The 27,820-nt window shown below is 38.9% G+C and overlaps 1 protein-coding gene across 3 annotated transcripts; it reads right to left on the reverse strand.

Moving 5' to 3' along the window:
• Nucleotides 1–399: 399 nt before the first annotated feature.
• LOC140209943 (uncharacterized) lies at nucleotides 400–27,820 on the reverse strand. 3 transcript variants are annotated; one of them, XM_072278626.1, is made up of 9 exons: nucleotides 26,241–27,820; nucleotides 22,361–22,401; nucleotides 16,685–16,760; nucleotides 13,622–13,698; nucleotides 11,981–12,060; nucleotides 7,539–7,684; nucleotides 4,068–4,169; nucleotides 3,093–3,195; nucleotides 400–1,664 (listed from the first exon to the last, which is right to left on the reverse strand). In XM_072278626.1, the coding sequence occupies exons 1-9, from the start codon at nucleotides 27,784–27,786 to the stop codon at nucleotides 1,517–1,519; spliced, it is 2,319 nt and encodes a 772-aa protein (XP_072134727.1). In that variant the 5' UTR covers nucleotides 27,787–27,820; the 3' UTR covers nucleotides 400–1,516. The 3 variants fall into 3 exon arrangements, with proteins under 3 accessions (XP_072134727.1, XP_072134728.1, XP_072134729.1); XM_072278627.1 differs by having other exon boundaries at nucleotides 1,575–1,664; nucleotides 4,084–4,169; XM_072278628.1 differs by lacking the exon at nucleotides 400–1,664 and having other exon boundaries at nucleotides 3,092–3,195; nucleotides 4,084–4,169.

Below are 27,820 nucleotides of genomic sequence, written 5' to 3' on the forward strand. Positions count from 1 at the left end.
CACTTGCATGCTGGGCCCAGGACAGGTCCTCTACAATAATAATACCAAGGAATTTAAAGTTGCTGACACTGTCCACCTCTGATTCTCCAATAAGGACTGGCTCATGGTCCTCTGATTTCCTCCTGAAGTCAATAATCAGAGTAACGCATTGTTGATACTCAATCTCTCTCCTATATACTGATTTCTCACCACCTCCTTTTGGCCTATGATAGTGGTGTTGTCAGCAAACTTAAACCCTCAAGTTGCAAAAATAAACTGTTAACAAGTATTTATTAAGTCATACAAATATAACTTTGCCAACATTTTTGATATCCCTTATATGAAGCAAGAAATAAGAAACTGTATTTTATATTAAGTCAAACTAATGCAACCTTATGGAAGGAAATACACACACAGATATTGTATTCCAATTCATTTATATAGGTACTTTACATAATTCAGTCAAGGCTGCAAAAACAGATTGTTACAAAGGGTAAGCCATATGAACAGATTTAATAGATTGCAATATATTTCAGAGCTGGATAAAAAAAAAACAGCATTACAGCAATTTTAAACATGTATAGCTTAAAAATTGTAGTGAAGAAGTTTTCTTTAGTGTACTGAAAGTGTTACTCTTATTACAAACGACTTGTTCCATAGGACAACTTTCTTCCAAATGTGTACTATCTTGAGCAATATACAAAAGGCAAATAAACAATCTGGTGGAAGAATTTAGCAGATTAGGCAGCATCTGTGCAGAGAAAGGTATTCTGATGATTTGGGTTGAAACAACAGGGCTGGTTTAAAAAAGGCAAAGTTTCTGACAATTAGACATGTTATATTATGTCAATTATGAACCAAAATGACAGATTATTCAACATGGAAACTGCTATGAAGTGTTTTAAAAATATAGGAAGGGTAATTAACAAACCCTTAAATAGAAAGGCAAGGTTTAGTTGTTTGCTTTTTTTTAAAAATAACAGATTTAAAGTGCTTTTCCTCCAGCCCTTCAAGAATCATACTGGTATCATGACTGTCAGAAGAGACAGCTTTGGTGCTTCTATATCTTTTCTACATATCATGATCATTCGGTTACTAGATAAGGATATCATTTTGAATTTAGTTGTAGGTGCAAATGAAGCATGATTTAGGAAAACCGGGTCCAACATTGTTATAAACACCTGTCACCCAATGCGATTGCCTCTGCAATTCTGCTGGAGCTCAGCAATATATTAATTAAGCAGGTTATATAAAAAAAAAATCGCTGGTCTTGCTAAAACCACCTATAATCACACCATTAATAATAATATTTAAATATCTGTGAGAAGGCATTACATTATAATCCTGGCACATCCACTGATTTTCTCACACTTCTTGTGGGCAGTTCTTCCCACAACACCCAATTGAGCATTTACGATCAGCTGCTGCATGAGAACTCTAGTCACAAGCATTTATTTATGAATTATATAGTGCAGACATTTCCATATACTGCATTATTAACTGTCATCTTCAGCTTTGCATATTTTCTAGTTATTTATCACATAGAGTCACAGACAGATGAAGGCTGTGTCCATCTCCAAACAGTGAAATCCTGTCCAGTTATTCTGCATTTCTCTGTACGAATCCGGGACTCATTTGCTTCAAGAAACTGCACAGCTTTCTGCCAGATCTTCTTCATCTTCTTCCTGATATAAAAAGAAAAATAAAGAGTAATTTTTAAATATGCATATTAAAATATGATTTTGTTTCAAATGGTCTCAAAGAAAAATTATATTGAGGCAAACAATAGTGTCAGGATATTCTCTAATCTTAGTCACCAGACAAAGAGAATGGACCTCCCATATGCTAAAAAGATGGAACTCTTGATCTCTCAATCTACTGTATCTCATCATAGCCCTTGGTCTTTATCTACCTGCACTGTACTTTAACTGTAAGACTGTGTTCTGCATTGTTTTCCATTTTACTACCTCGATGTACTTGTGTATGGAAGTGCCTGTCCAGATGACAAGCAAACAAGAGCATTTCATAGTATCTTCATAACACATGACAATAAACTAATATCAATTTCAATAATTATTTCTAATATTTTCCTTCTCTTTACTTGCCATGGCACTGCCCTGGTATTGAAATGATTGAAGGAAATACACTCAAGGCAACAGAAGATGTTAAAACTTCTTAAATGAGATTGAGGTTTGGTCACAATGCACTAAACAGTAATTAATATTCTATTGCTTTTTAGTAGTGACCAACAAAATAGAATAATGCCAACACAAGTGTTGGTTTACAGTATTATCATTATTACCTTCTGTATCTAATAAAGTGGCCACTATGTTTGAAGTCTTCTGCTACTGTAGTCCGTCCACTTCAAAGTTCAATGTGTTGTGCATTCAGAGATGCTCTTCTGCACACCACTATTCTAATGCATAGTTATTTGAGTTACTCTCACCTTCCTGTCAATTTGAACCAGTCTAGCCATTCTCCTCTGACCTCTCTCAATAACAAGCCATTTTTGCCCCCAAATTGCCGCTCACTATATGTTTTTGTTTGTTTTTTGGCACCATTCTCTGTAAACTCTAGAGAGTGTTGTACATGAAAATCCCAGATTAGAAGTTTCTGAGATACTTAAAACACCCCGCCTGGCACCAATCATTCCATAGTCAAAGTCACTTAGTTCACATTTCTTCCCCATTCTGATGTTTGGTCTGAACAACTGAACCTCTTGACTATGTCTGCATGCTTTTATGCATTCAGCTGATGCCACAATTGGCTGAATAGATATTTTCATGAATGAGCAAGTGTACTACATGTACATTGAGTATACTGAATGTATATTATTCTTCTACCAAATTAAACACATTTTGGGCTGTAACACCTGCATTTGTAATATATTGTCTTTAATGCAGAAATACAAAAGCATTGCTGATGTTACAGCTAGAAGCAGTAAAATGTACAGATAAAAGAAAAACACAGTTATGTTAAACATGGCTTGCAAGTTTCTATGAGGTAATAGAACAAGCTGGAACTAAAAAATGCGTAGTTGTATGTGGTGGGGGTTCAGAAAAACACATTCCCAATCATGCAGCATAACTATTTTAAAAACACTGTCAACATACCTATCCTTGGGTTGAATTAACGTGTCTCGGACATGAGGTATGGGTACATAAGGGACAAGCTCCAAACCCTTTTCCCAATCTTGATTGTGAGCACGAATGACAGCTGTTTTAACAAAAGTGAATAATTGAGTTCAGTGATTCTAACATTCTGACAATCATAGGCTGAAATTTGTGTCTTCTTATACAAGACAGCCCCGTACCTTGCTTTATAAGCTGAAAAAACACCATTGATTAAAAATTAGACTTCAGTTGTATTCTGTATGTTAAATAAGATCACTGCATAGAACAATGCCAAATCAGGGGGGGCTTATAAAAGCTCAAAACTGGGACATCCTCACTTTAGGACATTCTTATTGTGCTTTGAAGAACATTACACTTCACCTTTCCCTTTCATACATGGCAGCTGGGTGGATCAGTGTTTTTAAAGTTTTCTCAGTCAGAGAAGGAGCCAAGGTATATAGGCTCTCAGAGGAGACGTCAACTTAGCACGAAGAAGGCTGACAGCATCGATGGCCATCACTTGCCGTTAATAATGACTCTCCAATCAATAACAGTTGCCTGTAAGGATTAGGGTCCCGTGACTTGCACTTTAATGGAGAAATCTTTGGAAGGTGAGCTGGTTCTTTCCACATCCTGAAGAGATGTTGGTAGCATAATTCATTATTAATGGCAAAACGAATCAAAGTGGAACCAAAAGACCTCCTCCTGTGATGCAATAAACATCTATGTAAAACTTAATTTATTAACAGGTCCTGAAACTGCTTCTTCTTGTCAAAAGTATTTCCATGCAATGCTCCAAAACTGTTTTTGAGAGCAACAGCATAAAAATGGGTAAATAATGTTTGTGATGAATTCAGTTACCCAGATTTTGAAAATGAGAATGTTTGTACATGGAACCAATAACTCATTTTTGTTAGCAAATTAAAGTTCAGCAATATCTAATGCACATTATTAAATATGAATATTAAACAGTACCTATTATTTTATTCACCATTTCATAAATAGCTTGCTGTTGTTCTTCCATTTTTCTAGAGTAGTACCTCAGAAGCAAGAGAGTAATCCATAGAAGGCTTAATACTATATAAAAAGCAAAAAATAATAAGGTTAAATATTTTTATTATATTTTTGCAATAAGTTAAGTTAATCATTATACAAAGTACAAGAATGAACTTAGAGGCTTTGATTCTAGCTTTCATTGTTGACTTTCCGGAGCATAAGAAACAGAGGCTAGAATAGGCCTTGTGAACCTTCAGGCCTCAGAAGATCATGGATGTATGAGTACTGTAAATGCTACTATGGAAAACAACTTGGATCCTTAGTACATGCCAAGTAAATGGCTTTTATTGCTGGCCCACATCACTTTACTTGTCATAGTCCTGCCATTGTTTGCAAGCTGTTATAAATGTGCATGGGTAACACTTATTTAAGATCATATTCAATTGGCATTGCAACCATATAGGAAATGGTGAAGTTAGTGCTTGACGTTTTATTTTATAACATTTTAGTATTTAATAACCTGGCCATTCCCTCTTCTCCCATTGGGCAGAGGATACAAAAACCTGAAAAGGAGAGTTCAGGGCTCAAGGAGAGTTTCTATCTCACCATGATCGGACACTTGAATGGACTTCTTATACGACGAGATGGACTCTTGGCCTTGTAATCTACTACAATATGATCTTGCACTTTATCGTTTACTTGCACTGCACTTTTTCAGAAGCTTTTGCGCTATACCCTGCATTGTTACTGTTTTACATTTTCCTAGCTTAATGCAGTGTAATTATTTGATCTGTATAAACAATAAGCAAGACAAGCTCTTCATTGTATCTCGGTACATGGGACAATAATAAACCAATACCGAATTTCATTTTATTTTGACTAATTATTTAAAACTGAATACATTTTAAATGTCTATATTAATTATAAAGCCTTCAGTAGCCCACCAACACACTTGCAAAAGGGCTTCAGGAAAAGAAGCCCAAGGCTTACTTCTTGCTTGGAATAGCAGAAAAGTGCTAACTCCCTTTGAAGAATATCATCTGAAGAAAATGTGAACAGTGGACTACAAGTAATATACAGTTGCAAGAAAAAGTTTGTGAGCCCTTTGCGATTACTTGATTTTCTGCATTAGTTACTCATAAACTGCGTTCTAATCTTCATCCAGATGCAATCTGCCTAAACTAATAACACACAAACAATTGTACTTTCATGTCTTTACTGAAGACATTGCTTAATCATTCATAGTCCAGCTGGAAAATGAGTGTAAACACTTGTACTTAATACTTTATAGAACTTCCTTTAGGAGCAATAACCTCCACCATGTTTCCTGTAGCTGCTGATCAGACTTGCACAATGGCAAGGAGGAATTTTAGATCATTCCTCCATACAGAACTGTTTCAGTTCATCAATATTTCTGGGATTCCTTGCATGAATAGCTACAGCATCTCAATTGGGTTAAGGTCTGGGCTCTGACTTGGTTATTCCAAAACACAAATTTTCTTCTCTAACCCATTCTGTTGTTGATTTACTCATCTTTCAGATCATTGTGTCATCCAATTTCTATTAAACTCCAGGTGATGACCGTCACTCTGACATTCTGTAAAATATCTTGAAGCAATTTTGAATTCATTGCTTCCTCAACGATTGCAAGCTGTCTATGCCCTGAGACAGCAAAGCAGTCCCAAACCATGATGCCCCTTCCACCAGGCTTCACAGTTGGGATGAAATTTTGGTGTTGCTCCCTGATTCCTCCAAACATAGCAGCGTGCATCTCTGCTAAAAAGTTCAACGTTTGTCTCATCTGTCCGCTGAACATTGTCTCAGAAGCATTGTGGAACATCCAGATGGACTTTTGCAAACTTGAGACGTGCAGCAATGCTTGTTTTGGGAAAGCAATGGTTTCCTCCGTTGTGTCTTTCCATGAACACCATTCTTGTTGTGTTTTTCTTATAGTGGACAATGAACAGAGACTTTAGCAAGTTCTAGAGATTTCTGCAGTTAACCTTTGGTTCTCTTACACCTCCATCATTGCACATTGTACTCTTGGTGTGATCTTTGCATGAAGCCCACTCCTAGGGAGATTAGCAACCATACTGAATTTTCCTCCATTCGTGGACAATTTCTCTTATTGTGGACTGATGAACACTCAGGTCTTTAGAAATGCTTTTGTAGCCTTTTCCAGCTTTATGCATCTCTACAATTCTTCTAAGGTCCTCTGAAAGTTGCTTTGATTGAGGCATGATGTACATGAACATATATTTCCCAAGAAAAGCAGGCTGTCAGTAGCCTGACTTTATGTGTCTTTTTATAGGGCAGGGCACCTCTACAACCCACACCTCCAATCTGATCTCATTGACTGGAACATCTGATTCCAAATAACTTTTGTAGAAGGTATTAGCCCAGAGGTTCACATACTGCAATGACCATATCAAAGTATTTATATTTTGTATATAGAGAGTAGTAAGTATAATTGAATATAAATAAATCTTCTGAAATTATCTAACATAGAAAACCTACAGCACAATGCTGTGCCGAACATGTACTTACTTTAGAAATTACCTAGGGTTACCCACAGCCCTCTATTTTTCTAAGCTCCATGTACCCTATCTTTAAGAGCTCAATGTACCTACCTTTAAGAGTCTCTTAAAAGACCCTATTGTATCTACCTCCACCACCATCGCTGGCTGTCCACTCCACGCACTCACCATTCTCTGCGTAAAAAAAACTTACCCCTGACGTCTCCTCTGTACTACTTCCAAGCACTTTAAAACTGTGCCCTCTCATGCTAGCCACTTCAACCTTGGGAAAAAGCCTCTGACTATCCACACGATCAATGCCTCTCATCATCTTATACACCTCTATCAGGTCACCTCTCCTTCTCCATCACTCCAAGGAGAAAAGGCTGAGTTCTCTCAACCTATTCTCATAAGGTATGCGCCCAATCCAGGCAACATCCTTGTAAATCTCCTCTGCACCCTTTTTATAGTTTCCACATCCTTCATGTAGTGAGGTGACCAGAATTGAGCACAGTACTCCAAGCGGGGTCAGACCAGGGTCCTCTTGGCTCTTGAATTCAATCCCACGGTTGATGAAGGCCAATACACCATATGCCTTCTTAACCACAGTCAACCCGCGCAGCAGCTTAGAGTGTCCTATGGACTCGAACCTCAAGATCCCACTGATCCTCCACACTGCCAAGCGTCTTACCATTAATACTATATTCTGCCATCGTATTTGACCCACCAAAATGAACCACCTCACACTTATCTGGGTTGAACTCCATTTGCTTCTTAGCCCAGTTTTGCATTCTATCAATATCAATACTGTCAACTTTAATTCAGGAATTACCTTTATAATCAGGATATTAAAAAATGCTGTTTGCATCTTCAATTACTGTAGCATTGATCACTTTATAAACCAAAATATTAAAACTAAACAATAAAGACTTACCAAAAATAAAAATTAACATTCTATTCAGAATGGTAAAAAATGCACATTGGAGCCGACAATACAAACTCATTTGTGGACGAGTAGATTCCAAACAAGTCACCTGATCCACTGAAGTTACTGGTGCCTCAGAGTCCTCACCAACTAATCTGCATTAAGATATAAAAATATACAAATTAACTTCCTTTAAGGACATGGCTGAAACCCTTGATACTTGCTTTCAATATGACAGGAAAAAAAATGCGAGGCCTTGACTTTATTGATTAGTAAATAATTTTACTTAAGGATTACTATCATATGTGTCATTTGTTCTTTGTCTAAAAGAAAGTTTAGTAACAAGACCTTACATTATCAAGTCATCTCAGCGAGCATCAAATTTACTACTTGCTGTGTGCCAAATCTTGAGCTTAAAGCCATAACACAACTCCGTTGACTGATACTTGGGTTTAAAAAGCCTGAAAGTTGAACGAAATAAGGAAATGTTCCTTTCAATGATCCATCAATATCTTACAGGTAGGTGGACTGCAGCTTATCTGAGAGATGTACACCAATCATGTTTCTCACTCAATTTTTTGGAAAGATGATAAACTTTGCTGTAACTTTATAGATGAGGTAAAGCCAAGTATTGTTCTGGTTGTGCACTACAAATAAGTTACTAAAATAGATTCACATTTAGATGTCCACATGAAAATCTTTTAATTCCATTTTGTTGTTCTTACTTTCTAATAATGAAAAATAATGTTCCAGAACAGCGGTCCCCAACCACCGGGCCGCGAGGAAACGATATGATTTGGCGATATGAATCAGCGGCACCTTTCCTCATTCCCTGTCACGTCCACTGTTGAGCTTGAACACACTCGAGGTCGTTACGCACGCGTCATCCATGTCAGCGCGGCAAGGAGATCAACTCCTCGAGCTTGCAAATGACAGCGGGCTGAAAAGCATGTTTGATATAACATCTCTGCCGGCATTCTGGATCAAAGTCAAGGCTAAATATCCTGAGATAGCCACAAAAGCACTGAAAACATTGCTTCCATTTCCAACATATCTCTGCAATGAATGCAAAGAAAACTAATCGCGAAATAGACTGGACATAAGGAACCCCCTTCGAGTATCACTGTCTCCCATCACCCCTCGATGGGACCGTCTTGTTGCAGGAAAACAAGCCCAGGGCTCCCACTGGTTCAGCGATACTGGTGTGTTGCAATGATTTTATATGTTTATAAGGGGAAAATATGTGCTGTGTGTTTAATATCCAAACGTTACTTTAAATGTTATGATGCTATTGACTTATATCACCATATAACAATTACAGCACAGAAACAGCAATCTCTGCCCTTCTAGTCCGTGCCGAACGCTACTCTCACCTAGTCCCACCGACCTGCACTCAGCCCACAACCCTCCATTCCTTTCTTGTCTATATACCTATCCAATTTTTCTTTAAATGATAATACCGAACCTGCCTCTACAACTTCTACAGGAAGTTCGTTCAACACTTACTTCAAGCTCCCCTGATAATTGACTTATCGCTATATTCATGCGAGGAAAATATGCGCTGTGTTTAATATTAAGTTCGTTAGATAAACCCTTTTAGAAACGAAATTGAGTGTATTAGCCACTTATCACCTATATGGCGCTCATGATTAACACCCCCCCCCAAACAGAATTGCCAAAACCGATTGTAGAAAAAAAATCGGCACGTACACGCATGTGCACTGGTGCCCGCGCAAGGCTTCATGGTCATTGTAGTCTTTCTCAGAGTAAACCCAACGTATTTGACTGCTAATCTTGTTCGTTGGCAACCTTACCCCCAACCCCGCGCGCCCCCCCACCGGTCGGCCGGTCCGCAAGAATATTGTCAATATGAAACCGGTCCGCAGTGCGAAAAAGGTTGGGGACACCTGTTCTAGAATATAGCAATAGAGTAATTGTCTTTTCTATTTACCACACCCTGTTATGGGAACATTTCTCTGATAATAATTGTTCATGAAATGATAATGTTAAATAAAATTATTTTATGGAAATCAGGAATGAAATAGGACATTAGAAAGTGGAGCAGGAGCAGGATATTCAGTCTCTTTAGACTACCCTACCATTCAATATGATCGCTTTTGCTGTGCCAGTTACCCATAGCCCTCAGTTCCTGATCTTTCAAGTATTTATTTGCTTTCTTTTTAGATACCCCTAATGGCCTAGGCTCTATAACCCCGTGAAAAAAAAAATTCTACACATCTTTGTTTTAAATGACTGACCTCTAACTATGATCCCCTCATATTCCACTTTTTCCTATACCGAAAATATTTTGACATTTATCCCATCATGCGCAGAAAGGATCCCGATTCCTTTAGCAGCTTATGATAGCACAACCCTCTAATCCTACGAATAAGCCTAATGAATCCATTTTGGACTGCTGCCAAAGACAGTAAATCTTTTCTTAAATAAGAGGCTCAAAATTCTGCATAGCACTCCAGGTGTGCTTTGAGAGTAACAATACTTCCCTGTTTCTAAACTCCAAACCTCCTGCAATAAAGGCCAAGTTACCAATTGTCTTCCATAACACTTACATCTGCCTGCAATTAATGTACAAGAATAACTAGATCCTACTGTACAGTTCCAAGAAAATGTTGGCGAACTCTTTGCAATTGCCCAATTTTCTGCATTACTCATAAAATGTAGTCTGATCTTCATCTAAATTACAATAATAGACAAACACAATCTGCATAAACTAATGACACACAAACAATTGTGCTTTTCATGACTTTACTGAACACATTGTTTAATTATTCACAGTCCAAGCTGGAAAAAGTATGTGAACTCTTGTATTTAGTAACTGGTATAACCCCTTTCAGCAGCAATAACCTACACCAAATTTTAGATCATTCCTCCATACAAAACTCTTTCAGTTCATCAATATTTCTGGGATACCTTGCATGAACAGCCCCAGCATCTCAACTGGGTTAAGGTCTGGACTCTGACTTGGCCATTCCAAAACAAAAATTTTCTTTAACCCATTCTGTTGTTGATTCTCTTTTGGATCATTGTCTTGTTGCATCATCCAACTTCTATTAAGCTTCAGACGATGGACCGCTACGCTGACATTCTCTTGTAAAATGTTGATACAATTTTGAATTAATTGTGCCTTCAACAATTGCAAGCTATTCAGACCCAAAGCAGTCCCAAACCACAATGCTCCTTCCACCATGCCTGACAATTGTGATAAGGTTAAGGTGTTGGTGTGCTGTGCCTCTTTTCCTCCAAACATAACGGCGTGCATTTCTACCAAAAAATTCAACATTTATCTCATCTGTCAGTAGAATGTTGTCCCAAAAGCATTGTGGAACATCCAGGTGGTCTTTTGCAAACATGCAGCAACGTTTTTTTGGAGAAGAGTGGCTTCCTCCATGGTGTCCTTCCATGAACACCATTCTTGTTCAGCGTTTTTCTTATAGTGGACACATGAACAGAGACTTTAGCAAGTTCTAGAGATTCCTGTAGGTCTTTTGCCGTTACCTTTGGGTTCTTTTCCACCTCCTTCAGCATTGCACACTGTGCTCTTGGTGTAATCTTTGGAGGATGCCCATTTCTACGGAGAGTAGCAATGGTACTGAATTTCCTCCAGCTGCAGATCATTTCTCTTACTGTGGACTGATGGAACACTCAGGTCTTTAGAAATGCTTTTGTAGCCTTTGCCAGCTTCATGCATCTCCACAATTTTTCTAAGATCCTCTGGAAGTGATTTTTTATTGAGGCATGGTGCACATAAACAGATCTTTCTTGAGAAGAGCAGGCTACGTCAGTAACCTGACTGCGTCTTTTTTTTTTAAATATAGGGCAGGGCACCTCTATAACCCACACCTCCTATCTCATCTCATTGGCTGGAACACCCAACTCCAAATAGCTTTCGTAGAAGGTTTTACCACCAGCGGTTCACATACTTTTTTGAATCTAGACTCAATGGTGGCATCCGTCAGTCTCGCGAGACCATGGATCTGCGCCTGGAAAGTCTGCTGAATCTAAACTGTGATTGCTTAAATGGTGTACTCAGTATTGATGAGAAGTAGTACAACTGTTCATGCGTTATTAATTTAGGCAGACTGTGTTTGTCAATTTCTGTGACTCAGATGATGATAAGACCACATTTTATGAATAATTAATGCAGAAAACCAGATAATTGCAAAGGGTTGAAACTTTTTCTTGCAACTGTACTTTGCTTATCTGCTGTCTTGTTCCATTAAGATAATAAGTTATTAATTCTGGGGTAAATATTATTTCAAATATATTTTGTATCCCTTCCGATTCATTCCTTTTTAAGGCATTCACAGTTAAAGTGTTTAAAATTTATTCAAAATCATTACATAAACGTATAGTAAGAGACTGGACTCTCTTTTAATTCAGATATTATTAGTTGCCATAACTTGGGAGGGAAAAAAGAGAATTAAACTCACCTAATTCCAAGGTCCCGTGTAGTCTGCAAGATCCACTGAAGTGCTTCGTCAAATTTATTTACATGGGGAACATCTGAAATCTAGAAAGAAATAAAATGAGTAAACAGTAAAAGAAAACTGAACTCTAGATTTTAAAACGTTCAAGCTTTTTCTGTAATACTTTAATTAAAAATCTTATTTTCATACGATGTGCTCACACTTTCAGGACATTTCAGATTCTTTTACTTTTGCCTACATATGGTTCCAACAGTACTAATCCAATTACATTACCTGAATGCCCCTATACCTCCTCCCTCATTACCATTTAGGTGCCAAACAGTCCTTCCAGGTGAGGTGACACTTCACCTGAGTCTGTTGGGGTCATATACCTGTACTGTGTTTGGTGCTCCCAGTGAGGTCTCCTGTATGATCAGTGAGACCCGATGTAGATTGGGAGACTGCTTTGTTAAGCACCTACATTCCGTCCACCAGAAGAAGCCAGATTTCCTACTGGCCACCCATTTTAATTCCACTTCCCATTCCAATATATCTATCCATGGCCTTCTCTACTGTCATGATGAGGCCACACTCAGGTTAGAGGAACAAGACCTTGTATTCTGTCAGGGTAGCCTCCAACCTGATGGCATGTGCCCACACCCCCCTCCCCACCCTTCATCATTACCCATCCCCTTTTCCCTCTCTCACCTTATCTACTTGCCTCCCATCACCTCCCTCCTTTTCTTTCTTCCACGGCCTTCTGTCCTCTCCTATTAAGTTTCCCCTTTCTCCAGCCCTGTATCTTTTTCACCAATCAACTTCCCAGCTCTTTACTTTACCCCCGCCATTCTCCAGTTTCACCTATCACCTTGTGTTTCTCCCTCCCCTCCCCCCACCTTTTAAAAATCTACTCGTCTTATTTTCTCCAGTCCTGCTGAAGGGTCTTGGTCTGAAACGTCGGCTGTACTCTTTTCCATAAATGCTACCTGGCCTGCTGAATTCCCTCAGCATTTTGTGTGTGTTGCAAGGTTTTGTTTACTTTTTTTAAAAAAATCATTATTCCCTCTAATACTCGAAACCATCTTCACCTCTCCAGCAGTCAGGGACTACATTTTGAGTGTTTTACAACTAAGGCCCAATAATATGACTCATGGGAAAAGCAAAATATTTTCTTGTGAATTAAGGTAACTATATAGAAGAGTAACTATGATAATTTTGATTACATAGCTGATGTTGATTACGTATGATAATTTTATTAAGTTTCTATAAAACAATTACTAAATACTCATATAACTGCTTACCATAATGCAAATAAGTGACAAAAAAAATTCTTACACAAAACTCATTTATAAAGTCAAAGAACCATAATAATAATAGAATTACTATAGTGGAGGAGTCACAACACAGGAGATCCATTGAGGTCATGGTGGAATACTTGAAAACTCATTAACCTGAAATATTTCAGTGTGATTCTGTCTCCATTAAGTAATGCTATTAATATTTAAGCAGCAATATTTATAATGGTAACATTGCAAATTGAGATTTCACCCATGTATTTATTAATGATAGTTCTACACCATGAACTTTATTTACAGGCTGTAAATAAATTTCAACTGATTTTGCTCATTTGAAAAAAAAACTTCCATGTTAAAACATATTACTTACTGTTAAATGTGCCTTTACATCAGACACTGGCACACATTTACTTTTCAGTTGTGATTCAGAGCCACATTCAAATTCACCTGTATATTTGGAAAAAAAAATACATTTCTGCTTAAATATAATTATCCCTTCTAAAACTAAAATTGAAGATTGAACTGAGAAATCCTTAGCTTTAATACAATACCAAACTGCTTTAATACAATACCAAATTGTTACTGACTGACTTCATGTGGACTTTTGGGCATCATAATTTTGCAAAGCTAGCCAGGCCAAGAAATGGGTGTAGAGATTTTAATAAACATCAGACCTAGAGTTAATAACTTCAGTTATGTAAGAGAGACTGAAAAAGCTGGATTGGGTTCACCTTTAGATAGGATATTTGTTAGATTTTAATCGAGAGAATAAATGAACCTCTGATTATAATTTATAAGCACATACTGAGATGAACCTCAATTAATTTACAATTAGGTGAAGACAAGATTATTTTTCAGGTCAGTAATACATAATAGATAGGATATAAATCAAGACAGCACTGGACTAAAATTGTTGTGACCCATTCGGCCTGATACAGGCTATTACTAAAATTCATGCTGTCTTTTCATTAATTTCAGCAACTAGTTGGCTCTACTCTCAGCATTTATTAAATTAGAGCATCTTAATAAGATCAAATTATCATCAATTCAAGCTAATTAAAACCTATATGCAGCATTTGAAACAGAAATGCTTTATGGTCAAAATCATAGGGAGACATCAGTCCAGAAGTTCTAGTAGTTTGTTGAAGCTCTAAAGAATGCTATCTGATAAGTTCAACATACATCCTTCTCCTACATCCAATTAGTTTCCCCATCTTCAATATTTTTTAAAATGAACACAAAAAGACAAAAAGCACAAACTTTATGGACAGGAAATTAATCACTGATGCATTGAAACTACAGGAAGTTGTAAGGTGGAGGATTAAAATACCCACATGATGACTTGTGCTATGCAACACAAGAGCTACTGGTGCCTGGCAGGAACAAACATTTTTGCATACACATTTGACCAGGGTCCTGGTTAGTAGCTGGGAACTGAAAGTAGGGGAAACCGTATATACATTGCAAAATTTTTGTCGAAGTCCTAAATTTCGAGTTTAATTGTTATGAAACATTGCACGCTTACAATCCACAAACTTAAACTACATATGACTTTCAGCCACAATTTAGATCATACCACAATTTCCAACCTTTTGTAAAATATAATGCATTGCCTCTACTTCCTCAGGAGACTAAAGAATTTTGGCTGTCCACTTTGACCCTTACAAATTTTTATAGGTGCACTACAGAAAACATCTTATCCAGATGCAACACGGCTTGTGTGGCAACTGTTCTAGCTGAGAGTAGCAGCTGCAGAGGGTTACAGATACAGCTCTGCACAACATGAAAATAAGCCTCCCCTCCATGGACTCTGTGTACAATTCTCACTGTCTTGGAAAGGCAGCCAATATAATTAAAGATCCCACCTACCCAGACATCACACATAAAAGTTGCTGGTGAACACAGCAGGCCGGGCAGCATCTCTAGGAAGAGGTACAGTGCACGTTTCGGGCCGAGACCCTTCGTCAGGACTAACTGAAGGAAGAGTGAGTAAGATTTAAAAGTGGGAGGGGGAGGGGGAGATCCAAAATGATAGGAGAAGACAGGAGGGGGAGAGATGGAGCCAAGAGCTGGAAAGTTGATTGGCAAAAGGGATACGAGAGGATCATGGGACGGGAGGCCTAGGGAGAAAGAAAGGGTGGGGGGGGGGTGAAGCCCAGAGGACGGGCAAGGAGTATAGTGAGAGGGACAAAGGGAGAAAAAGGAGAGAGAGAAAAAAAGTATATAATAATAAGTAAACAACGGATGGGGTACGAGGGGGAGGAGGGGCATTAACGGAAGTTAGAGAAGTCAATGTTCATACCATCAGGTTGAAGGCTACCCAGATGGAATATAAGGCGTTGTTCCTCCAACCTGAGTGTGGCTTCATCTTTACAGTAGAGGAGGCCGTGGATAGACATATCAGAATGGGAATGGGACTGGGACGTGGAATTAAAATGTGTGGCCACTAGGAGATCCTGCTTTCTCTGGCAGACAGAGTGTAGGTGTTCAGTGAAACGGTCTCCCAGTCTGCGCCGGGTCTTGTCAATATATAGAAGGCCCCATCGGGAGCACCGGACGCAGTATATCACCCCAGCTGACTCACAGGTGAAGTGTCGCCTCACCTAGAAGGACTGTCTAGGGCCCTGAATGGTAGTGAGGGAGGAAGTGTAAGGGCATGTGTAACACTTGTTCCGCTTACAAGGATAAGTGCCGGGAGGGAGATTGGTGGGGAGGAATGGGGAGGGGACGAATGGACAAGAGAGTCGCGTAGGGAGCGATCCCTGTGGAAAGCAGCGGGGGGGGGGGGGGGGAGGAAAGATGTGCTTAGTGGTGAAATCACGTTGAAGGTGGCAGAAGTCACGGAGAATTATATGTTGGACCCGGAGGCTGGTGGGGTGGTAGGTGAGGACCAGGGGAACCCTATTCCTAGTTGGGTGGCGGGAGGATAGAATGAGAGCAGATGTGTGTGAAATGGGAGAGATGCATTTGAGAGCAGAGTTGATGGTGGAGGAAGGGAAGCCTCTTCGTTTGAGAGCAGAGTTGATGGTGGAGGAAGGGACATTCTTTCTTTTCACCTCTCTCATCAGGCAGAAGATACAAAAGTCTGAAAGCACACATCACAGGCTCAAAGACATCTTCTCTCCCACTGTTTAAAGGCAATTGAACAGTCTCCTTGTAAGATAAGATGGACTCTCGACCGCTCAATCAACTTTGTCATGCCTTGTATTTTGTCTCCCTACACTACACTTTTTCCTGTAACTGTAACACTTTATTTTCCATTCTGTTATTGCTTTCCCCTGCCCTACTTCAATGCACTGATGTAATGAAATGATCTATATCTTGGGATGCAAAAAAAGTTTTTTTTAAAACTATACTTCAGTACATGTGACAATAATAAAAAAATAACACAATTACAAAAGATTGCATAATTTTGAAATGATCCTTAACGTACCTGCCATTTTTGCCAAAAACTCATATACTTCAGTCAATATAATCATTATCATTTTGTGCTCTTCAGCTTTGCAAAACTAGAATAAAATAAAACTCAATAAATAAACTGAAAAAAGTCTTCCTCATGTTTAGTTCCATGTTAAAATTCATGCAGTTAATTTAAGTGCATTTTTAGCACCAAAGTATAAATAGATCCAATATATCATGAAGCTTTCTTTACTCAAGAAGCAATGAAGTTTTCTTTACTCAAGAAGAATTAAAGAAATATTCAAACACAACACACTCAAAATGCAGGAGGAACTGAGGAGGCTAGGTTAGCATCTATGGAAAAGAATACAATCGATGTTTCAGGCCGAAACCCTTCAACAAGTACCAGAATATTCAACAACATTCAATGATTTAATTTTATTATGGACTCCAAATACAGTAGATTCTGGTTAATTGAGACACATCAAGGCTAGTACGTTTTGGCCCAATTAAGTGGCTGCCCCTTCATGGAAATAGTTAAAAAGGCTTAACAAAAAAACTACTGTTTAACTGGGTAACAAATTATGCATTTAAGTGAAATACAGAATAAATTAGACCAGTACCTATACCACTATAGTACTATAAAACTGTAATAGTTCTTAATGGTTATCAATGGAGGAATTCATCCATCATATGCTGCTGTGTTCTGTTGATTGATTGTAAATGAACAAAAATCAGTGCAGAGACCTAGTGCAGGTAATGGACTGCCTTCATATAATGCTATTGACAACTGCATCTTCCAAATCTTCATTTCATTGTAACATTCAAAATGATTGTCAATACCTTCAAAGTCTCTGTACTTCCTAACTTGAAGTATTGAAATAGTTTCATTTTCACTCCTGGCCCTTTCTGACATCTCCAAGGCTGAATGCCTGAAACCACAGTGAGTACAACAGTTGCAAATTAACTTGCTGGTTATATCTCACCAAGCATCAGTGACAAAATTCACTGCTTTTTGAACACAAACAATCAGAACTGATGCTATTTAAAAATTGTTTGCTCTAAGCATGTAGTATCTAAAGGCCACTTAATTGCACGTGACTGTTCAGCAACAACCTTCTGTCTCAATGAAGCAGCAGTGTCCCAATAAACAAAGGGAATGCTGGCTATTTTCTTGATTAGTTTTTGTGCTTTAAGAATTGTTCCAAATAAATTGCTACTCCAATTATCTGATGGCCAAATTAACTGTAATCCACTGTATACCTAATAGTGAATAGTGACCTCTAGTGAGCTACTAATGTCATAGCCAGGCATTGGTCTGGAGATTCAAGATTATTAAACCATGAATAAACAAGACACACAAATCACTGTTAAACAATACATCAATATAGGTCCAAAACAGCTGTGTAGGATATCACCTACCTTAGATCTAGGTTGAAGATGATATGTGATTGCCATGAAATATTCCAACTATCTAATACTATTAGAACAGTAAGAATTTTAACCAATCTATTACTGCTTGATTAGATTAGTGTGACAATGATACAAGACAGCAAAATTTTGCAAGTCTTCTCTGTTTCAGCTAATTGCTTCATTATTAAAAAAGATAAATTACAACGGTCACCATCTTCTTGGATCGCAGACTTGGTCCAGGTATGATCACTGGAAAGCTATCTTACGGGTAAAGTGGCAATTCTGGACTAAACTTGAATCAACAAAGGATGTTAGACAGTTGTGGCAGGGCTTGAATACTATCACCTCATAAATTTATATCAAGTGACATAGGCGACAACAGGACTTCACATCCAGATGAGCTCAATGCCTTCTATGCTCATTTGACTGTCAAAACTTGGAACAACCATCACGAACACCCACATCCCCGATGATCCTGTGATTTCTGTCTGAAGCTGATGTGCGAGCAGCCTCCAGCAGGGTGAAGCCATGAAAAGCTTCCGGCCAGATGGGGTACCTGTGTTGATCAACAGGCTGGAGTGTTCAGTAAGATCTTTAACTTCCTGCTTCATCAGTCTGAGGTATTCCCCCCCCGCCCCACCACTTCAACCAGGCATTAATTATACCAGTGCCTAAGAAGAACATGCTAAGCTTCCTCAGTGCCTATTGTCCAGAGCACTTACATCCATAGTGATTAAACATTTTGTGAGATTGGTGATGGAATATATCAAACCCTGCCTGAGAAGTAACTCCAGTTTGCCTACTAGAGCAAGAAGTCCACAGCAGATTACATCTTATTAGCTCTTCACTGAACCCTGGAACAACTCAACAAAGATGCATACATCAGGATGCTTCTTCTGATCAACAAGCTTCAAGACCTTGGCCTCAATACCTCCTTGTGCAATTGAATCCTCAATTTTCTCACTTGCAGACCCCAGTCAGTTTGGATCAGCAACAACATCTCCTCCACGATCTCCATTATCACAGACATATCACAAGGCTGCATGATTAGCCCCGGCTCTACTCGCTTTATACTTATGACTGTGTGGCTAAGCACAGATCCAATGCCATATTCAAGTTTGCTGATGACACCACTGTTGTGGGCCGAATAAAAGATGGTGACGAATCAGCATATAGGTGGGAGACTGAAAATCTGGCTGAGTGGTGCCACAACAACAACCTCTCACTCTACATCAGCAAGATTGTTGACTTCAGGAGGAGGAAACCAAAGATCCATGAGTCAGTCCCCATGGAGGAGGGGAGGGGGACAGAAATCAGAGGTGGAAAGGGTCAGCAACTTTAAATTCCTCGGTGTTATTATTTCAGAGGACCTGGGCCCAGCACACAAGTACAATTACGAAGAAAGCACAGCAATACCTCTACTTCCTAAGGAGCTTGCAATGACTCGGCTTTAAATCTAGAACTTTGACAAATGTCCGTAGATGTGTAGTGGAGACTATACTAACTGGCTACATCACAGCCTGGTATGCAAACACCAATGCTCTTGAATGCAAAATCCTACAAAAGTAATGGATACAACGGAGTTTATCTTGGGTAAATCCCTCCCTACCATTGAGCACATCTACACGAGTGTTGTTGCAGGAAAGTAGCATCCACTATCAAGGACCCCCACCATCCTAGGAATGCTTTCTTTTTGCTATTGCCATCAGGAAGGTGGTACAGGAGCCTTAGAACTCATACCATCAGGTTCAGGAACAGTTATTACTCCTCTACCATCAGGCTCCTGAACCACAGGGGATAACTTAACATTGAAATGTTCCTATAACCAACTGACTCACTTTCAAGGAATCTTCATCTAATGTTCTCAATATTTATTGCTGATTTGTTATTATTTCCTTCTTTTCGTATTTGCACACAGCTTGAATGCCCAAGCTGGTGTGGTCTTTCAATGATTCTATTATGTTAATTTTCTAATATGGATTTATTGAGAATGGCTGTAAGAAAGTGAATCTTAGGGATGTATATGGTGACATATATGTACTTCGATAATAAATTTACTTTGAACTTTGGTCTAATAATGCTAATTATGACCATCTGCCTGATGTCGATTTAAAAGAATAGGCGCCAAGTCCCATTTACTGACAAACAAAAAACTGGTTTATATAAACTTAATCCAGATAAGATGGTTAAGTTCAAAAGTTCCGCAATGGCAAAAATGTCCAACTATATAATATTGAAATTAGCACATTTAATAAGCACTTTCTATCTAATCCAACAATAGAATTTCACAATTAATAGCTTATGTCATTTGTGATAAAAGCAAATAATATTTAGTTCAAAAATCCAATCCCCTACTGTACATTTTAGTGCTAATCTTAGTTCTATGATCCAATCATTGTCTTTCATCAACCAATCAAAATAATCCTTCAACATTATTATCTGAAAACTTCAAATATTAAGGTAAGGTTATACCACCACCAATGTGCAATCTTTTAAACTTGGAATGGAATTTGAACAAGAATGAGTTTGGTCATGAATTATTTATAGATATCAATCATTTACAGCACCAAAGGTCAGTGTTGGGTGTTTATCCTTCATGACCAACTCTTCCTACAACTCAATCAGCATAACCTTCTATTCCTTTATTTGTGTTTATCTAGTTTCCCCTTGCTGCAGTCCACGTACCCCTTGCTTAATGGCATTGTTCCATGGCAATAAAAGGCTGGGAACCCTGCCTTAAGTGTATCAGAAATATTTTAGTGCATAAAACAAAGCCTGCATTTATCGTTATGATGCACGAACGCTTGACAAACTGTACAAGGGAATTAGAAAACTAGTAGGCACAGTAATAGTGTGGGAGAGAACTTCATCCAAAAGGAGAGACAAAGAAAGATGGGATTCTCTTGAATTTCTAGAGGTGCGTAATTGAAAGTATCCTGATGAATTGTATCTCAATCTGGTACAGTAACAGCTCTATTCTGGACAGGTGTAACATGCAGAGAGGGATAAACACTGTCCAATTCATCACAGGCTTGTCACTTTCTAACATCCTAGTTCATCTTCACAATGTACTGCATCAGAAAACTAGAAGAATTGTCAAGCATGCCTGTGCGCCCCTCCCCCCCCACCTTGCCATTATCTTTTCTCTTTTCTACCTTCTAAAAGATATTGAAACTTGGACAACCAGGCTCAAGGATCTGGACTCTAAATTCTGCCGTAGTTATTCTGTTATTGTCACTTTAGAAGCTTTTTCCAGATTACACTCAGCAGTTCAGGCAGCATCTATGGAAATGAATAAACAGTCAAAGTTTCAAGGACTGGCTGAAGGGTACTGATGAAGGATCTTGGTCCAAAGGATCAGCTGTTTATTTCCACAGATGCTGCCTGACCTGCTGAGTTCCTCCTGTATTTTTTGTGTGTTGCTGTGGATTTCCGGCATCTGCAGAATCTCATGTTCAGATTACACCATTTTTCACACCATTGTTGTTTTGTGTTTGATTTATTGTTGCATTAGTATTACCATGTTTAGTCTGTGAGCTTCACACAAGCAAATAATTTCATTGCACCCAGGTCTAGAAGACAATAAAGTAATCTGAATAAATCTGATAATTCCAGACCATAAGAACATGCAAATGTTGACCAAATGAAGAGTTCAAACTCTAATCAACAGTTGTAATCTGAACTCATCTTCTAGAAGACAGAGCCTCACTGAGCCTACTAGAATTTTAGAACCCATCTATATTTATTAACTTGAACTATTTTTATAAATTACTTGGTGAATAGTTAGGTCTGGAAAATAGTTACACATAGATTTAAACACAATGTTTGAGAACAATTTTATCATCTTACTTTGAGAACATGAAATGTTGCTGTGAATTCACTGCAGAGACAACAGTCCAGAATTTACCTCGCTTTGTCAACAGTTTACGTTTAGAAAGCCACAAGTTTGGTACTCATGCATAAAAGTCTAAAATCTGCGGGCTGAGTTCTGCCGACAGGTGCTATCTGTGCTTATGCTGCTAGATTCCATTTCAAGTTCATTGAAACAATAGCTAGGTGAGATTCCCTGGCATTTACACTGAAAATTTTTTTCTTGGATCCTATACCAAATTAGTTCCGGTATAGAATCCACAAGGACAGTCATCACTTATACAATGCTGTGATCTTGGGAACAGATGGAAAATCAACTTTGAATTTAATGTTCTGTAACATGCAACCAATTCTAGAGTAAACCCAACTATTAAACTGAAGTCAGGTTATTTGTAACATTTTTAAAAGAAAAGGAAAAGTTACTCACGTTGTCTGTTTTACCACTGCAATCAATGGGCAACATCTTAACTAAAAATGAAACAAAACAAAGATTGTAAAATCCTAAACAAGCACATAACAAGCAAGTACATGTGTCAAAACTGGCAGGAGATCCACATTAGGCTTTAGTCTGATATCTATAAAAATAAGCCAAAAAGTCTGAAATGGAAACCAACATCATTGTAAGTACTCATGATTTACTTTAAAGGAAATATTTCTAAATAGCAACCAGGCAGTACAAATTTCAAAAGACTCAAAATTAAGTCACATTAGCAACAAAGAAATAAAGTTATTAATTTTAGTATCAAAAACTATAACTGTAATATCCAATTTCACTAACAGAAGTTTAAAACAATTGAAAGGCACAAATGCAAAGAGAACAGACTGACAACAGGAATTCTGCAGATGCTGGAAATTCAAGCAACACACAGTTGCTGGTGAACACAGCAGGCCAGGCAGCATCTCTAGGAAGAGGTACAGTCCACGTTTCAGGCCGAGACCCTTCGTCAGGAAGGTCTCGGCCTGAAACGTGGACTGTACCTCTTCCTAGAGATGCTGCCTGGCCTGCTGCGTTCACCAGCAACTTTGATGTGAGAACAGACTGACAGCAGCTTACTCAGAAAACTGAAACAACTTTTCTAAATAACAAAAATTACCCCATTTTACTCACTAATAATCATCCAAAAAGAGCCAAACAAAATTAAAAACAAAATCAACCTCTAATTTATGCCATTGTTATAATGAAAGTCAATGGAAATAGCAAGAGTTGAAGAGGTTTTATACCAGAGACGTGTAACCATCAAAAGAAGGATATGAGGAACAGAAATATGTCACCCAGTCCCTGAGCTTGCTTTGCTGATATCCATCTGAACTCCATTTATTTGCCTTTCCCTAGGCATGCTGTTATTACCCAACAAAAAAAACACTAATTTCCAAAGAAGGATTGCAAGGTGGGAATGACCAGGGCCTTTTTAAACAAAAATAAACATCTTATGTAAAACAATGATTACTGTTTTTTCTTCCTGAAGGAGCTACCTCGAAGTTGAAGATTGGGTGCTCTCATTCTTAATTTCCCTAGATGAAAGACTCTCTCTACATCTGGCCATTGGAAACCTTTTCCCAGTTTTGCATCTTGATCTGCCTAATATCAGCCAAAATATCACTTTTTACTTGTCACTTAAAGTCTCTGGTACAAAAGGTTGGTACATGAACTAAAAAGCTAAAGTCTGTTAGTGGTAATCAACACAAAATGAAGCAACAGTCCATAATCCTAATGGAAAAAGATCACTCCTATTTTTCAAGGCTAATCTAAACCTTCAAAAAATAATTTAGCCATTGAAACTTGCTGTTTTTTTATAATTTGATTGAAATATAAATTGTTTTAATTGCATATACATAATTAACCACTCAAAAAGAGATACAGTGGATTCCAGTTAAATGGACACATCAGGACCAGGCCATTTTGACCCAATTATGCAGCTGCCCCAATTAGCTAAAGCTTCGTGGAAATGGTTAAAGGGTATACAAAAGACAAACTACCATTTGACTAAGTAACAATTTATTTATCTAAATGAAATAGAACACTACCAATACTATAAAACTGTATTAGTTCCTAATAGTTTCGATGGAAGAATTCATCTGCCATGTTCTTTTGACAGTAAATGAACAAAATCAGCAGATACCAAGTGCAAGACAATGGACTGCCTTTCTACAAAGCATCCTTCAAATCTTCATTTTCATTATAATATTCAAGATAATTGCCAATACCATCATCATTCCTAACTTGCTACAGTAGTGAAATGGTTTCAGTTTCACTCCAGGCCATTTCTGGCATCTCCAAGCCTGAATGTTTGAAACCACAGTGAGCAAAAACAGTTCTGAATTGTCTTACTGCTTATTTCTTGCCAACTATCAGTGACAAATATCACTGCTTTTTGAACACAAACACATGCAACTGATGCCATTTACAAACTCATCATCAGTCGTGTGCACATGTGCGGCTGTGAGACACTACACCGTGCTTAGAGCGATGCTTAAGTAGCAACAGTCTCACATACTGTTTCACACAGAGGCCCAGGATCTCATACTTCATTGAAGAGTGATTAACAAATTTGTTGCACCCCTTCCGGAAGTTAAATTAACACATTAGATATGGACAAATCAGTTGACAAGACATATTAGCCATCTCCAAAAGCTCTCTATATCCTGCCACAGAAAAGACTATAAAACAAAATTGTATAGTATTGAAAGAAATATGCTGGTCTGGACTGAGAACTGGTTAATGAATGCAAAAGAACAGAAGGAATGAATGGGATACTTTAAGAATGCAGATGCTTGAAATCTGAAACAAACAGAGAAATGCTGGAAAAGCTCAGCATGTCATGAAGCATCTGCAGATGGAGTACAGTTCACATTTTAGGTTTGCAATCCTTCATCAGATCTGGGAGAGAGAGAGAGAGAGAGAGAGAGAGAGAGAGAGAGATGCAATATAGTCTTCAACAGGAGAGGCAGGGAAAAGATGCATGAACAAAGCAAACACCTGTGACAGGATGAGTTGAAATAAAAGTGGGTACCTTTTAGCTTGGAAGATTTTGACTTTCCAGGTGCCACAGAAACAGGTACTAGGGCATCAGGTGTTTACAATTGATATCAATGATTTGGATGAAGGGATCAAGTATAATATATCCATGTTTGCTGACGATACAAACCAAAATGGATCCATGAGGAGGATACAGAGCAGCCTTTCTGGGAGATGATATTAATTGAATGTAAAGGATGTGGAAGATTAAATATAACATGGAAATTATGAGGTCATTAACTTCAATAGAAAAAAGGTATAATATTTTTTCAAATGGTGAAAGAGTAAACTGTGTTGGTGTTTAAAGGGTGTTCCTATGTACAAATCACTGCAACTTAACATGCACGAAAAGCAAGCATTTAGGAAAGCCAACAACATGCTGGTTTTAATGTGACAGGATTTAAGTACAAGACTGACGATGTCTTATTCCATTATTAAGGGCCCGGATGAGACCCCATCTGATCTCCATATGCGAATGATGAGGAATAGGTTAAAAAGGATCATAATTGAGGTGTATAAAATTATGAGGGATACAGAAAAGATAGGCTGCAGGAAACTATATTTGCTTATCAGATGTGAATAAAACTGGAGAAGACAGATTTAGGGCAAGGACTAAGCGTTTCAGACAGGACCCAAGATGGATTTTTCTCACTGAAAGAGTGATCACTACTTGAGAGAGAGCAGTAAACATAGAAAATAGGTGCAGGAGTAGGCCATTCGGCCCTTCGAGCCTGCACTGCCATTCAGTATGATCATGGCTGATCATCCAACTCAGAACAGTGGAAACAAACTAACTGACAGCATTTTAAAAAATGCCTAGATGAGCTTCCGAATCACCTAGGCATAGAAGGCTGTGGGTCAAGTGCTGAAAAAAAGAATTAACATGGAAAGCTGCCAATGGGTGGTGTGGACATGGTGGATTAAATGGCCTGTTTCCATGACTCTTTGAAGCAATGCAGTGACAGACCATCAGACTGATTCCTGAAAAAAGGTTAAGCAGACTGTGCCTACACTCTCCAGCTTAGAAGAGTAAGATGATTTAATAGAAGTATATAACACTCTTTTAGGGCTTTATAGTTAGTTGCTAACACGTTTCCCAGGCTGTAGTGTCCAGAGTTAAAGGTCACTCTCAATATCCTCTATCCAAGAGCAGAGGTTCAGTTGTTTAATATATTCAAGATGGAGATCACTAGACATTCAAAGAATAGGGACAGTGCAGGGAGGTAATGCTGAGGTCACATTAAAGTTTTCAAAATGCCTGATTAACTTCAAATCTAACACAAATACTTACTATTTTCATCTATGTCCTCTTGCGATCCTTCAAGCAACCCCAAGGCTTTGACACATACTAATGCCAAAAGCACAAGGCATAACACAATTGTGGATATGTAGAGAAACCGCGATAGGTACAACTCCCATTCAACCAGACGGTTTTTATGCTTTTGTTTCTCGTTCTTAGCAGATCTAGTATAAGATTGGTGCATGTAGCTTTCATCCTCGTCCGCCGACCAACTGTCTGCTCGTCCTCTATAATGGGTATCGGGATAAAACTCTTCCGAATTTCTTGCACCCGAATGCAAGTCGCTAAGTTTGCCCCTATATCGATCCGAACCTTCAGGTTTCCTTGTATATGGATCTGAACTTATACCTTGATATTTTTCGGTATATGAGCCCGAATATATGCTGTCAGTTTTTCCCGTACTTCGATGTGAATAGAGGCTGTCAGTTTTCCCCGTGTATCGATCCGAAAGCAGACTATCGGTTTTCCCCGTGTATCGATCCGAAAACGGGCTATCGGTTTTCTCCGTGTATCGATCCGAAAGCAAGCTGGCTGTTTTCCCAGTGAATCGAACCGAAAACGGGCTGTGAGTTGTCCCCGTGAATCGATCTGAAATTGTGCTGTCAGTTTTCCCAGTGTATCGATCCGAATACGGGCTGTCTGTTTTCCCCTTGTATCGATCAGAATACGGGCTGCCTGTTTTCGTTTTGTATCGATCCGAAAACGTGTTTTCAGCTGTCCCCGTGTATCGATCCGAAAACAGGCCGTCAGTTGTCCCCGTGTATCGATCCGAAAACGTGCTTTCAGTTGTCCCCCTGTATCGATCCGAAAACGGGCTGTCAGTTGTCCCCGTGTATCGATCCGAATACGTGCTGTCTGTTTTCGTTTTGTATCGATCCGAAAACGGGCTGTCAGTTTTCCCCATGTATCGATCCGAATACGTGCTGTCTGTTTTCGTCTTGTATCGGCCCGAAAGCAGGCTATCCCTGGTAAATGAGCCTAAACTGTCAAATATTCTCGTATGTGGATCTGAATACTGGTTGTCAGATGTCTCTGCGCACGGTTCCGAACTCAAACTATCAAATGTTCCTGTGTATGGATTTGAATGCAAGCTGCCAGATGCATCTGAGTACAAGGATGTTCCCCGGAACGCATTACCTCCCGTTCGCCCGGCACTCACAGATTTGGATGTCCTCGTATAGTGAGTATCAGCGAAGTCATCGGCCGAAGAGCCGGCATTATCAGCGGCGGGGTCCTCGGTTGATACCCCGTCGTGCTGATCATCCTGTAACTGCCAGCCCCAGGAGCGGCTGGAAGAGGCCCTGGTACCAGCGGAGGCCGCACTAGGCCGCTGGCGCACTGGCTGCGAGACGCCAACCTCCTTCTGCCTGATACTCCGCGATGTCCGCCCGCTCCGTTCTTTCCGACGATTTTCCGACTGAAGCTGGGCTAATTTTTTCAGGTAAAGCGATCTGGTGCTGTCAGTGATCGGCCCTGCCGAATAGCCCAAGGATTTCAACTGCCGCCTCAATTCTTTATCGCTCTTTGCTTGCGCCATTTTCACCGTTCAGCCCAGCCGTTGGCTACGTCAC

This window comes from Mobula birostris, chromosome 14, assembly GCF_030028105.1.
Source record: "Mobula birostris isolate sMobBir1 chromosome 14, sMobBir1.hap1, whole genome shotgun sequence".
In the NCBI taxonomy this organism is placed as follows: Eukaryota; Metazoa; Chordata; class Chondrichthyes; order Myliobatiformes; family Myliobatidae; genus Mobula; species Mobula birostris.

Excerpts from the sequence above, each read along its gene's own strand:
- LOC140209943 (XM_072278626.1), bottom strand. The coding sequence starts at position 27,786 with ATGGCGCAAGCAAAGAGCGATAAAGAATTGAGGCGGCAGTTGAAATCC. Across the intron at positions 22,402-26,240 it reads AGAGGACATAGATGAAAATA|TTAAGATGTTGCCCATTGAT; the intron begins GTAAGTATTTGT and ends TTTCATTTTTAG. Across the intron at positions 3,196-4,067 it reads AATGGTGAATAAAATAATAG|CTGTCATTCGTGCTCACAAT; the intron begins GTACTGTTTAAT and ends TTGTTAAAACAG.